General features: G+C 41.4%; 1 protein-coding gene across 36 annotated transcripts in view; it reads left to right on the top strand.

Moving 5' to 3' along the window:
- ICA1 (islet cell autoantigen 1) overlaps positions 1-13,673 on the top strand; it is a 154,019-nt gene that overhangs the window by 125,109 nt on the left and 15,237 nt on the right. For 22 of the 36 annotated variants that reach the window (XR_010158784.1, XR_010158777.1, XR_010158790.1 and 19 more), the window contains 3 exons: positions 174-226; positions 2,944-3,006; positions 3,110-3,151. Coding sequence is in view for 14 of the 36 variants with exons in the window: in XM_063815228.1 (XP_063671298.1) it covers positions 174-226; positions 2,944-3,006; positions 3,110-3,151 (158 nt within the window). In the remaining 22 variants the exon portion in view is untranslated. The remainder of the gene's footprint in view (positions 1-173; positions 227-2,943; positions 3,007-3,109; positions 3,152-13,673) is intronic. The other 14 variants (XR_010158774.1, XR_010158771.1, XR_010158780.1 and 11 more) reach the window with 2 other exon arrangements.

Below are 13,673 nucleotides of genomic sequence, written 5' to 3'. Positions count from 1 at the left end.
GAAGGCCAGCACATTGGCATGTAAATGACTCTATGTTGACCCTTCTTCGTGTGTGTGTGTGTGTGTGTGATGCGTTTGTGTTAAAAGTGAAGTAATATTGTACTGAAAGTCTGGCTGTATCATAAATATAACATTGGTAGAAGTTGATGACTAAACCTCTTTTTTATTTTAAGATTAATTTCATTAGAGGAAGAAAACCAGCGCAAGGAATCCTCTAGTTTTAAGAGTAAGTTTTGATTTTTATTTAGAATTGCTTCTGAAATATTACTTAATGCTCAACAGCCAAGTCATTTTACTTTTTGACAAACTCCTCCTAGGCCTTTCTTCTTTTTCAACTGAGAAAAGGCTAATTTGCTTCCTGTAGACTCAGTTCTAAGTGTTCAGATATCCACCATGTCAACCCTACAGCATTACTGAGAGAGGCTGTGTATTGTGAACCAGAAAATCACATCACAGTCACGTCAGCAGCAGCTCTTCAGAGGGGCAGCCACGATGGGAACTGGCAAATCGCTGTTTCTTTTCACAGCGGATTATAAGATTTCTGCTGTGACCCTGACTAGTTCTAGTTTTCATAAGATGAGGCTGTGACCTCAGGAGAGGTGGATTTGCGGTATGTGTGGGGTGGGTGGATGTTTGTCAATGTTGGAAACAGATGGGAGCTGCTCACCCTGCCCTGCCAGCTGATGCCTCAGCCTGCCAGTGCCAAGCAACCCCTGATCCCTCAGGTGAACTGAACCTGATGCATTAGGAGAAGGGGTCAGAGCGTTGGGAGATGGCACAGTGTGCTGTGCAGGCTCATGAGCTATTTCTGTCTCCTGCTGTTACTGCCAGTGTTTTCATTGGTCCTTCACCTCACAAAGGGACACAGGGTTTGATAGATTGTGGAAGAATTAATGTGACACAGTACCAAGCACTTCACTGGCACTCAAGCTCCTCGGAGATGCGGGGGAATGTTTTACAGGTGTTATGAAGAGAACCGAAATTACCCCAACACTGTGTTTACCTGGTCCCCCTGGGGACGTATGCATCTCTTCCTGCTTCACCCTCTGGTGTGGTACCTTTCTGGAAGATAGGAGGAGGCAAAGGAGATTCTAGAACTTCTCCTCTGCTCCATTCTTCTCCTTCACCCTCTATCTTCCTTTTTACCTTTCCACCCACTTGCTTCTCCTCCTATTTGCTTTTCTCCTATCTGCCTTTCAACAACAACAACAAAAGACTCACTTTTTTGCCTCTAATGCTTGCTTCATGTCATCCATTCACACATGTACCCCTTCACCTACAAGTACTCATGCACTTGTTCATTTGTTCAACAGATGTTTATTGAGCCGCCTCTGTGCCAGGCATGGCGCTGGGCTCTGGGCATACAGTGGTGCACCAGACATAGTCCCTTCCAGGATGAGGCTGACAGTCAAAAGGGCAAGCAGATGGTAATCTAATCATTACACAAGTAATCCAGCAGCTCCAGCTTTGGTGGGAGCTCCAAGGGAGAGGTGTAGGGCTTTGGGCACATGTGATGGAGAGGACACAACTTTTTGAGGAGATCAGGGAACTGGCTAAGCAAAGTGCTATGGCAAGACTTGTCAAAGCAGAAGAAACATCCTGGGCAAAGGTTATGGGCACGGGAGGACCTGGAGAAAGTCAGAGAAACCATGCTCCAGAGCACGAGGGGGAGCGAGTGGCAGGAGGAGAAAGGGAGCAGCTGGGCCTGCTCTTGTTGGCCACAGAAGAGCTCTCTGTCTATATGGATGCAAGCTCTCCGGCCTCAGTGTACCCACGGCACGAATCACTAATGTTGTCATAGTCAAGGTAATTGGATAGGAAAACATGGGTTCTGTGGGAAAATATAAACTTCAGTTTATTATATTTGTATGCAAGTTATAAATCTATATAAATTATATATTCATACAATATGTGACAATGCAGGGGAATCAAATTTTCTCTCTTTCCTTGTGCAGTATAATTGCTTGTGGTATTTGCATATTTTGAGATTGTAAATGTCGATCATCTTGTTTTATATATGCACAGAATAAAATCCATTATAATGAAGTATCATATTTCTTTTATTCTGTGACTTGCCGAAAGGCTAATGAACATATGAGCAAATCAAGTTTTAAGGCTGTTCTATTACAAGCACACACACAGACACACTTTATTGTTTAGAATAGCTTTTGGTTCACAGCAAAATTAGGCTCGATGTACAGAGATTTCCCATATATTCCTTTCCCCAGCATATACATAGGCTTTCCCACTATTAACATCCTACACCAGGTGGTATATTTGTTATAGTCAATAAACCTACATTGACATAATTATCACCCAAAGTCCATAGTTTACATTAGCATTCACTCTTGGTGTTATACATGTTGTGGGCATTACAAATGTATAATGATATGTATCTACCATTACAGGACCATACAAAATAGTTTCACTGCCCTGAAACCCCTCTGTCCTCCACTATTCATCCCTCCCTCCCCTCAAACCCTTGGCAAATGCTGATCTTCTTACTGTCCTCATAGTTTTGTCTTTTCCAAAATGTCATATAATTGGAATCATACAATGTGTTGCCTTTTCAGATTGACTTCTTTCACTTAGTAATCTACCTTTTCATTTTAGCCAGGCCCATATGGCTAAAGTTCATCAGCATCATCAAGTAATAGTCAGTTACTTAAGTCACACACTTGTCCATGGAAGGAGAATTGTTAGATCAATGTCATATGATTTTCAGGTTATCTGCCAAACAAAGCAAAGATTCAGGGCTGTTAATTTGGCATTCTCTGAGAGCTAATAGCAGGAGTCCGGTGTAATCTGGGGACCCTTGCTTCTGCCTGAGTTTGTGGATCCCATTTCTTCCTGAAGCCGTGCATTTACCTTACACTGCAATAGTGTATGAACATGCACACCATTTCGAGTTGTTGGTAACCAGTTGCACATGTTATATTACAGCTGAAGATGGAAAAAGTATTTTATCTGCCTTAGACAAAAGCTCTACACATACTGCATGCTCAGGTAACCTAGATTAAGGAAAACTACTCAATTTTAATTATTTGACTCAAACTCCTCACAAAATGAAACTGACTCATAATTTTGTTTTCTTTCCTCTTCTCTAAAGGACCCATAGATGAACTACTAGACATGAAATCTGAGGAAGGTGGTAAGATTTATGTGTTTCTTTGGGATTATGATTTGTTTGATTTTTTAAATTACTCTTTTACATGTAAGAAAGTGTAATCTTCATCTTTTTAATAGCTTTGCACTCCAAAGGAAAGTTTTTTGGGTGACAGTTTTTATAAATGACCTCAAATATGCCCAAGCACAAAATAGTATGTGTAGACCTATCATCATTAGTATAATTAATTTCATAATGTTCAAACTACTACAGCTAAAAGTTATGTCATGGGTCACATGCTATAGTAGAAAAAAACGTGGCTTTCAGAATCAGACACGTGGATTTAAAGACTGGTTTTACCATAAATGGCCTGTATTTTAAGTGATTTGCTTCATACTTAAACTCTCTAAGCCTCGGTTATTCTCATTTGTAAAATGGAAACAATAGCAACAGCCTTGGTGGATTATTGTCAGAACTGGAGATCGTGTGTAAGGGGTCCTTGATGGCCTCTAACACAGGGTTATGTCAAATGATCATGAGTTGAGATAGTAGGACTAGTAATGTTTTGTGGGTGATTTACTGTACTAAGTTTCTACTGACCCTTAGGTAGATGCAGAGGGAGAGTTTGCTTAGTTAAGTCGCACACCTGAATTTACGAAACCTAAAATCACTTATGAAATAACCTCCCAAAAGAGAATCCAGAACCATGGATTTGAGTGAGAATGTAGAGTGTTAAGTAATCCTAAGACATTGAGAGGGTTCAGCCTAATGATAGCCTTAGCTCTCCATCTGACCAAGGGTTTCCTTTTAATGATGTACCAAGAGTCCAAAATACACCTGAAATTTAGAGCCAAACTCCAGAGCATCCCATGCCCTGGTGGTTCGCATGCAGCCTGCCCTGGCTTTACAGATTTCTCACAGGACTACAGATTGGCTGAGATTATCCTGCAGGCCCCAGTCAACCAGGGCAGACAACTCAGTTCAGTCTGGGCTTGATGTTGATTTAATTTACAGAGCGTGCAAGGAAGAGAGTCTCTGGAAGACAGAGGACGTTGGTTAAAGTTTTTTCAAAAGTAGAAAGGCACCGCACCTCTAGCATTAAGTTTTCAGGGTTTAGGGATATAAACTTGAGGACAGATATCTGCTTTCCCTGTTACTGTCTTATGACAGGTAGCATACTATGCAGTACTGTGTGAATGCCCATGAATATTTTATCAAAATGACTAATCATTTATAAATATTGAAATCATACCAGGTAGTGGAAGTAATAAGCAGTTAATGTAGATTGCCATACATGGTGTCCATTTTTGTAAAACATTTTCCTCTTTGGCTTAAGAACAGATTATTTTGATAGAATAAAGGTGTCTTTTACAAATTATTTTTTGGAGGGGATAAATATTTTATTCTTACCAAAGTCAGGTGAAGACAATAATAGAACAAACCTAGGTACCCACCACCCAGTTTCAACAAGTCTTACCAGTAAACAAATGTATTTATAATCCTTCACGTGCTTAACTTACTTTGATAGGAAGGCTGTTATTCCTTTCATTCCCAACATCTTGTTTGTATAATTTGCTCTTTGCTTTTATTATCACCTTCTTTAATTTTATTATTTTAGTGTTTGAATTTGACTAGGTAGTACATTCACACTGGGACAAAAGCCGACTTATAATAAAAAAATACACAGTAAAAGAATCCTCACTCTCATTCCTCTGCCTTAACCCCCTCCCTATTCTAATACTTCCATCCCCCAGTGCATCTTAGTGTTTCTTTACCCAGACACAGCAAATACGAGTCTGTATTTTGTTTCCCTCTTTCTAAAAATAAAAAAAGGTTCTTGGCTTTAGAATTTAATTTTTTTTAACTTGGCGGTAAAGGTACAACCCTAACCCAGTAGTCATGCATTTTTTCACAGAATTAAATCAGAAATGGCACTGCCTGCGATAGATGCTTACTTTTATAAACTTCCTCGAAAGCATGCGCCAACATATGTTGAAATGAGATTGACACTTGTCTACTTATTTAAAACAACTTTCCTATTTCATTGGTTTGTAGTTAGGATCTTTGTTAGTTTTGTAGACTAGCAGTCCATACCCCCTTTTTTGAGCACTCTATGTAATTGTAAAGATGGAGATATTAATGTGCTGGTCCCTTAAAATGTGTAGTTGTTCTCAGGCAGAAGTATTGGTTTGCACATTGTCTCAGTTAAAGTCAATGTCACATAATTTGTCTTTTCTCTTTCTCACTGCCAACCCACACAGCCCTTCTTCAGGCATGAGCAGTGCTGCCCCACTGTCTGCCTCCGCTTCTATGTTGTCAACCCACAGGGTAGCGTCGGCTTAAATATTAACGTGGTCGGTAGAATAAAAATATTCTCTCAGTGCACAGAGAACTTGTGGTGACTGAAGAAAAGAACACTCATTAATTTGTTGACTTCAAAATGTGTGCCCTTTGGAAAACTGCTGGAAGGCCCAAATCCTGAATTAAAATGCTGATTACAATATGCACGACATTAAACAGTCAAGAAATAAAAAGAGCTTTATCCAGGGATGGCTGACTTTATAGGACTTGGGGACGATAAGCTCTAGCACCCTGCTGCTCGGGGGCCGGTTCACTCCCTGTGGTAATTCTGTTAGACAAGTAATGGCTAAGCCGTGGTACAATGTTATCAAAAAGCAGACCGCTCGTGACAACAGCAACGATTCTCAAAGAGCCATTGCCCAGAAAATCACCCCCATTCAGTGTCGTAATGACATTGGCTTTCTCCTACTAAATAGCTAATGTAATGGAAAACCAATATTTGACCACAGTTTATAAAACTGTTTTAAGTAAAAAAGTTAGTGACATTTTGAGACACGTGAAAGTGGCTCTCAAACTGCCTTATGACCACATGTGGCAATCTGACCTCAATTCGTGAATTATAACATGGAGAAATCTTTGTGTTTCCCAAAATTGGGCCAAGAAAAATGAATAGCAGATACCTGGACAAAAAAGTGGTGTTACAAAGCAGAAGACAGTTCAATGAATTCAACTCACCTAAGTCTCATAAGTTGGCCTTACCCAAAAGATCCCTCTCTAGGACAAGACTAAGCCAATTAAAACAATTTTAATTGTCTGTATTCTAAATAAAATGTTTATCTCCTGCTACTTCCTTGGTTACTACTTCTAGACTTGTGATTCTAAATTGTGGTCATATGTCAGAATAATAGCTCATTCAATAGCTACCATAGGTGTGGGTGAAAACTTTTAGCCCACAGCAATCATACATGTTTACCTCTGAGTTCCTCCTGAGTCACTCAGAATTGTCTCCTGCAGTTGTCCATATATTACTGACTAGGGATCTGACTGCTTCCTCGCATACGAAGTGGCAAGTTCTAAAAAGCGCCTTCTCTTTTCTCATGAACTTTCCCTCCTCTCTGTCTTCCTCAGCATCCTGGGATGTACTGCTGGCTTTGGTACATTTTTTTTTTTAACCAAATACTGTTCTTAGCTGATCATCCTGTAGCCTGTAGTGCTCTCTATAGATTTACCCTTATAAAGATTTCTATAAAGATTCTGGCCGGGCGCGGTGGCTCACACTTGTAATCCCAGCACTTTGGGAGGCCAAGATGGGCGGATCACTTGAGGTCAAGAGTTCGAGACCAGCCTTGCCAACATAATGAAACCCTGTCTCTACTAAAAATCCAAAAATTAGCCAGGCGTGGTGATGGGCATCTGTAATCCCAGCTACTCTGGAGGCTGAGGCAGAAGAATCGCTTGAACCCGGGAGGCGGAGGTTGCAGTGAACCGAGATTGCACCACTGCACTCCAGTCTAGGCAACAGAGTAACACTCTGTCTCAAAAAAAATAAAAAAAATTCTATAAACAGTCTATAAATATTTATCCCTGCCCTAGGTTTTATGTTTTTCAGTAAGATTACTTGTCTGCTAACATCTACTGGTGAAATGGAGTAGCAAGCTTAGGGATCATGAACAGAAATGGAGTAGCAAGCTTAGGGATCATGAACAAGAATTTTTTTTTTTTAGTGCCTACTCAGGGTCCAGTGCTGTTGGTTTGTTGTTTGTTTTTTGTTTTGTTTTGTTTTTCAGAGAGTAGAAGTTGTTTTTCCTCTCTCTGTTCTTATTATAATCTGTATCATTTTTCATCAGAGCGAAGTTCTTAGAAGCAGTGTTCTTGAGTTCCAAACAAGTACAGTTTGTTATAATGTAGAATATGTTTTTCGTGTTAGCCATTTTCGTAAGGTGTTTTCCTCCCTATCTTCCCCCTACTCTCCTTGGGCGATGTGAGGATAGTGTTGGTGTTTGGGGTTTTTCATCTGTACTGCAAGCGTGTGGCCTTTACGATTAGTCATAATGTCCAGAGTGGGGACGAGGGAGAAAACCAGAGAGATGGAGTCTTCCTGTTTCACACGCAGATGAAGGTAAATTAAGTGACATTTATCTGCCAGCTTTTCTGTGCTCTCGTTTTCGGTCTATGTAGTTATGTTTCCTTCCATCTTCTGTGTTCTAATTTATGCTGAGGTCATGAAACTCAGTATGAGTTCAAAAATACCACCTGAGTGAGCTGTCACCAATTTCCCACACCGTGTCTGAACTTAAAAGAGCTTCCTCTCTATGTGAGTTTTCACACAGATATTGCTCATTGGTTCAGGACCAGTTCTCCTACGGAATGTTCTCCCAGGGGCATAGGGTTTTTATTTTCGAAAACTTGGGCAGTACAGGGCAAACATGCTGAATGGATCTGTCATCTCAGCCTTTCTGCCACGGTGCCTGCATGGTGCCTGGCTGCCAGTGGAGCCATCTGACCTTAGAAACCCTCAACACTTTACAAAAGCTTAAATATTAATTTATACATGAGATGCTTAATAGGTTCTGAAGTAAAAGCAGAGTGCTGCAGTGAGAAAACACCTTGACTGTGAGTTGGGGTCCCTAGCAAGATTGTCTGTAACTAATAAATTTTGTGTCATTGGGTAGGTTATTTAACCTGGGTCTTTTTCCTTATCTGTAAAGTGAGTTAGAGCAGATGATCTCTAAGATTCCTATTGGTTGCAAAAAAAAAAAAAAAAAAGTATGATTTTTTTCACTGGGACAAATCATCAGGTTCCCAGAATATGTTTGAGCAATGGCAAGTAGAGAAGTTTTGCCAAATTGAATGAAGGCTTTCCAGATGGCTATATTGATGGGTAGCTGAAAGGGCTGCATTCGTGCTTGACTGTAGACATCCTGAATACCACTAGACAGAGTGTTACTTTAGCCAGTAGTCAGGGAGCCACTGAAGGCCTTTGAGTAAATGAGTAATCTCACAGCCAGCCTGTCTAACTTTGCTTTCTGTTGCTTATAAAACAGAATACCGGCAACTGGATAATTTATAAAGAAAAGGGCTCATGCCTGTAATCCTAGCACTTTGGGAGATCAAGGCAGGAGGATCACTTGAGACCAAGAGGGCAACAAAGTAAAACCCTATCTCTACAAAAGTTTTAAAAGTTAGCCAGGCATGGTGGCATGTGCCTGTAGTCCCAGCTACTCAGGAGGCACTCCAGCCTGGAGTACTATGGTTGCACCACTGCACTCCAGCCTGGATGACAGAGTGGGACTCTATAAAGAAAAAACAAGAAAAGAAAAGAAAGAAATGGAATTTATTTCTTAGAGTTATAGGGGCTAAAATGTCCAATTCTGAGGGGACACATCTGGTGAGGGCCTTTTTTTGCTGAGTCCTAAGGCGGCTTAGGGCATCACATAGTGAGGGGGCCGAGTGTGCTCCCTCAGGTCTCTCTTCCTCTTCTTATAAAAGCTACCAATCCCACTCCCATGATAATCCATTAATTCATTAATCCATGAATGGGTTAACCCATTTGTGAGGGCAGAGCCCTCATGACCCAATCACCTCTTAAAGGCCCCACCTCTCAAGCTGCCACACTAGGGTTTAAATATCAGCATGAGTTTTGGAAGGGACAGATATGCAAACCATAACACAGACTAAGCAAAGATACACAGTAAGAGGGTTCCTCTTTGGAGCACCAGCAGCTTCACCAATGGGCAAACCCAGAAGGGCTCCCAGACAGGAATTTGCAATTGGAGTTCCAGAAAGAACTTGAAATTGGAGGTAGAGATTGGAGAACCTTCTGAGGTGACGTTGGAACCCTAAGAATAGAAAAGATCTTCTATAGAGAATGTAGGGAAGGTATGATGGTTTGGGATGAAACCTTAAGGGCAGCCAGAATAGGAGGAGGCAGTGGAGAAGGTATGTCAGGGAGATGGGAGGTCATCCGAGAGAGCCGCCTCATGGGGACTCCCAGGAGATAGGAGCATTTCCAGGCTGGGCAGTACAGGTAAAGGCCTGGGAAAAGAGCGTCAGAACTGGCAATGAGGATCTCACTGCTGACCTTCAAGAGAGCTATTTCAGTATAGTGTGGGGGCAGGAACTTAATTACAGGCAGCTGAGAAAAGAGTAGAGACAAAGTAGAGTATGTGGTTGTGGAAGGAAGAAGAAACCAGAACAGTAACTTGAAAGTGTGAGGGGAGGGTGAAGAGCAACATCAAGTGAAGGCTGATTATTGTTGAGATAGGCACACATCTCCTGCGGCTAGGGGGAGGAAGCACTGGAAAATGAAAGACTAAAGGTGCTGGATCTGAATAATGGTGGGAACAGAGCAGGCTTCAGGAAGGAGGGGAGGGCATAGAGAGGGCTTATCTTAGAAAGGAGAGGCAATGCCTGCAAGGTCACGGAGTTGGAGACAGGTGAGGATGTGAGTACGTCATGTCTGTTGGCTCTTATTTTTGCAGCAGTGTCTGTAGTTAGGTTATCTGATAAGCAAGTAAACACAGAGACTTGGGAGCCTGCAAGAGAGTGAAGGGAACTTGGAGTAGCATCTGTGGGTTTGGCACCTGAGAGATCCTCAACCCTTGTTCATCCTTTAAGACAAAAGCAGGATTGGGGCACCATAACCCAGAAGCAATCCACATCTGCATGGGTGGAAGCCCTGACTCCAGTTGGGAGTTTCTTACTAGAGTTTCTCCCAAAGAGCTTATCACATCTCTGCATGTGTCTCCATTTTCTCTCAGTTGAGTTGAATTTTTTTCAAAGAAAATGATAGCATGATTCTCAAGAGCCAACTGACTATAGAGTTATTTCTCAAGTCTCAACTTGTCTGGTTACAGACCTGAACCTGTCCTTTTCTACTTGTAATTAGATTTTTCTTACGTGTTATGTGTAATAATTTTAAGCATCTTAATTATCAGTGCAATAATTGGGAGGTTTTTGTGTTTTATGGTTCAAGTCAGTGCCAGTTTCATTGCTTTTAGCTAAGTAGTAAGTTCTCTTAAAAGAGAAAATGTGCACTGTGTAGCCTGTTAGCTGTTGAATAACCAAGAAGCCAAATAAAAGGCTAAATTCAATGGTAGACCTCAGTGTAGGCAAAATCTGTATTTAGAACTGGCTGTAGGCAATATCCTCACCAAGGGTCCTTTTCTCTTTTCTGTCACTAAAAAGTTTGAGTTGAATAGGATATGTATTAGTAAAAAGTTTTCTGATTGCAAGTGATAGAAAAACCCTATTTGAAATAGTTTAGGTTTAAATTTTTAAAAGCAAAAAAGAATGTATTGATCCATGTAATGGGGACACTCAGTTGTGGATTCGCTTCAAGCAAGGCTGGATCCAGGGGCTTAGACAATGTTGTCAGGATTCTCTCTCCACTTCTTGAGGCTGTTTCCCTCTATGTGTTGACTTCATTATCACTGGGAGCCTGAAATTTGCATCTTTAGAGCTTGGAATCCCAAAGAAAGAGAGGCCCTCTTCCATTAAGTTTCTATATACCAAATTCCGGGAGGTGTCCGGCATGTGTCCACCCCTGAGCCAATCACCATGCCTGGGGGATGGAGGACTCTGGCCAGCCTCATCAGTCATTCACTGGGGTGGAGGGTGAGGAGTCATTTCCAGAGACATCTCACCAGGATCACATGGAGAAGGCATTTTCCCAAAGGGAAAACTGAAGAAGCAGAGGGAAGGGATGCTGAGTTAGCAAAAACCACCAAAGTCCATTATAAACACCATAGCACAAAACCTAAACAATAAAAACAAAGATGGAGCTATTACAGTCTGTGGTTATTTTTAGAAGGCTTACAGTTTATTATTTGTTGTTGCTAATGTTAATGATGATCTTCCCTGGACAGACATCTATACTAAAGTAGTGAAGCCTCCCTGAGAGTTTGCCTTAGTGGAGGGCTGTATAAAGCGACTATAGAAGGAACATACGTCATTTCCAAGGTGCATTTGAAATTATCTGCTCCTCCAGGGTCTACACATTGACTTGACTTGGTTTCAATAGAATAGGTTTGGTTCAGTAATTATCTGGTTTCAGTCAGGGCAAAAAGTAAACTATAAGAAAGGGTTTGGGCATTCCAGTCCTACCTGAAAGTAGGAAGTATAGAGTTCTGTAATGTTAATAATCCTTAAAAAGGTGATGCTGGGGAGGGGAGCATGCATAGATACAGGTGTTGATGGACACATCCTGAGCTGCGAAGGTTGCTTTCCTTTCCTTCAGCTCCTGCCTTCATCCACAGAGGTGGGCCACCTGCCTGACCTTACAGTCCTGCCTCGCCCACCATGTGCAGGCTCAAGTGGTTCCTGAACTACCCTGTTAATATCACACTGTCGAAATACCATTTGACCCAGCCATCCCATTACTGGGTATAGACCCAAAGGATTATAAATCATGCTGCTATAAAGACACATGACCACGTATGTTTATTGCAGCACTATTCACAATAGCAAAGACTTGGAACCAACCCAAATGTCCAACAATGATAGACTGGATTAAGAAAATGTGGCACATATACACCATGGAATACTATGCAGCCATAAAAAAGGATGAGTTCCTGTCCTTTGTAGGGACATGGATGAAGCTGGAAACCATCATTCTCAGCAAACTATCGCAAGGACAGAAAACCAAATACCGCATATTCTCACTCATAGGTGGGAATTGAACAATGAGAACACATGAACACAGGAAGGGGAACATCACACACCGGGAACTGTTGTGGGGTGGGGGGAGGGGGGAGGGATAGCATTAGGAGATATACCTAATGTTAAATGACGAGTTAATGGGTGCAGCACACCAGCATGGCACATGTATACATATGTAACAAACCTGCACGTTGTGCACATGTACCCTAGAACTTAAAGTATAATAATAATAATTTTTAAAAAAATCACAGTGTCTAAGAAGCCTGTTTAAAATGCCATTTGCCCCATCTTCTCACCCACAACACCTACAGGCTAGCTCTTAGTGAGAATTTCTGTGATAACACAAACAATAAGAATGCTTACATTAGACAGTTGTCCGACTAAAGTGATGTTTTGCCACTATTTTTAAACCACAGGGACATGAGAGTGACTAGATTCTTCCCCTCCCTGATTTATAGCCTGTCTGCTCAGCACATCAGAAATCCCCTTCATCTTTAGATCTTTATGTAAAGTGTGATTGAAAATAGATCCAGTAAAGCCAACACAGAGAACTTTAAAAAAAAAAAAAAGCCTTTACTTACTAATTATCTTATATATTTGAAGAAAACCTGGTCATCTCATTTAATATGACCATATCAGAATTGCAGCATGTCTCAGAAAAAAAACATAAATCATGATTTTTTTCTTCTCTTTGTGAATTAACAACAAAAATGTTTATAGTTTCCAAGTGGCAATTAGATACCACCACAAAGCCACAGCTGATAACACCATCAGTCTTTGGTTCTCAAAATAAGTAATAAACCCAGTGAAAGGACTTGGTGTAAGATTTCTGATAGTAATGCTACTTGTATTCAATATTCAGTATTCTGCCAATGTTTGTAATGTAAGGATGGCTGCCTTCTTTAAAGCCTTCCTTCTGGAAAGGCAATTAGGTTTAAAGTGTATTTCTTTTGGTCTTCCTGACAACACCGAGGTGGCCGTTATTAACATGATAACCTTGTGGATGAGCAAACAGAGGCTCAAGGGGCTCTAAGGGTTCTACCGAAGTCACATAGCAGGGAAGGGGTGGACCTGAGGCTTCCCCTCTGATCCGGTGCTCACTTCAACGCCCCTAGAACTGTGTCTCTAGCCTGTGAAGCTCCCTGACTCGCAGCCTCTTTCCCTTTTATTTTATTGCTGCAAAAGGTACTTAGGCAAACCAGACCCACTTTTCCTTTGCTTCATGCAATGGAGTTTCAGCAAAGTGGGAAGGAAGTAAGGATGCCTCTCTTGGGCATTGTAGAGCTTCTGGACATCCTCCCCTTCCCTGTCGTGCCCTGGGCCAGGGCATGGTGAAAGTTCTCTCCCCATCCTGGGTGGCAGGACAGGCTGCCACATGGCGTGTTGCTGTTCCAGCCCAGGCAATGTGTATTGAGGGCTTGCGTGGGAAGATTTGGGAAGCTATGCAAACAAGGAACTAAGATCTCCAACATGTTTTCAATCTTGGCTTTGTTTCATATCTGAGAAATGTTTTGGTAAATTTGTTTTTATATTAAAGAAAAACCAAAATCCTAGAGTCTGATGCCCAGAAACTGAACTTGCTTTGGAGGACAGGGGACAAGGGAAC

Source organism: Pan troglodytes, chromosome 6 (assembly GCF_028858775.2).
Source record: "Pan troglodytes isolate AG18354 chromosome 6, NHGRI_mPanTro3-v2.0_pri, whole genome shotgun sequence".
NCBI classification, from domain to species: Eukaryota; Metazoa; Chordata; class Mammalia; order Primates; family Hominidae; genus Pan; species Pan troglodytes.
Note: the sequence above shows the minus strand (reverse complement) of the source record. Positions and strands in the feature narration are given on the sequence as shown.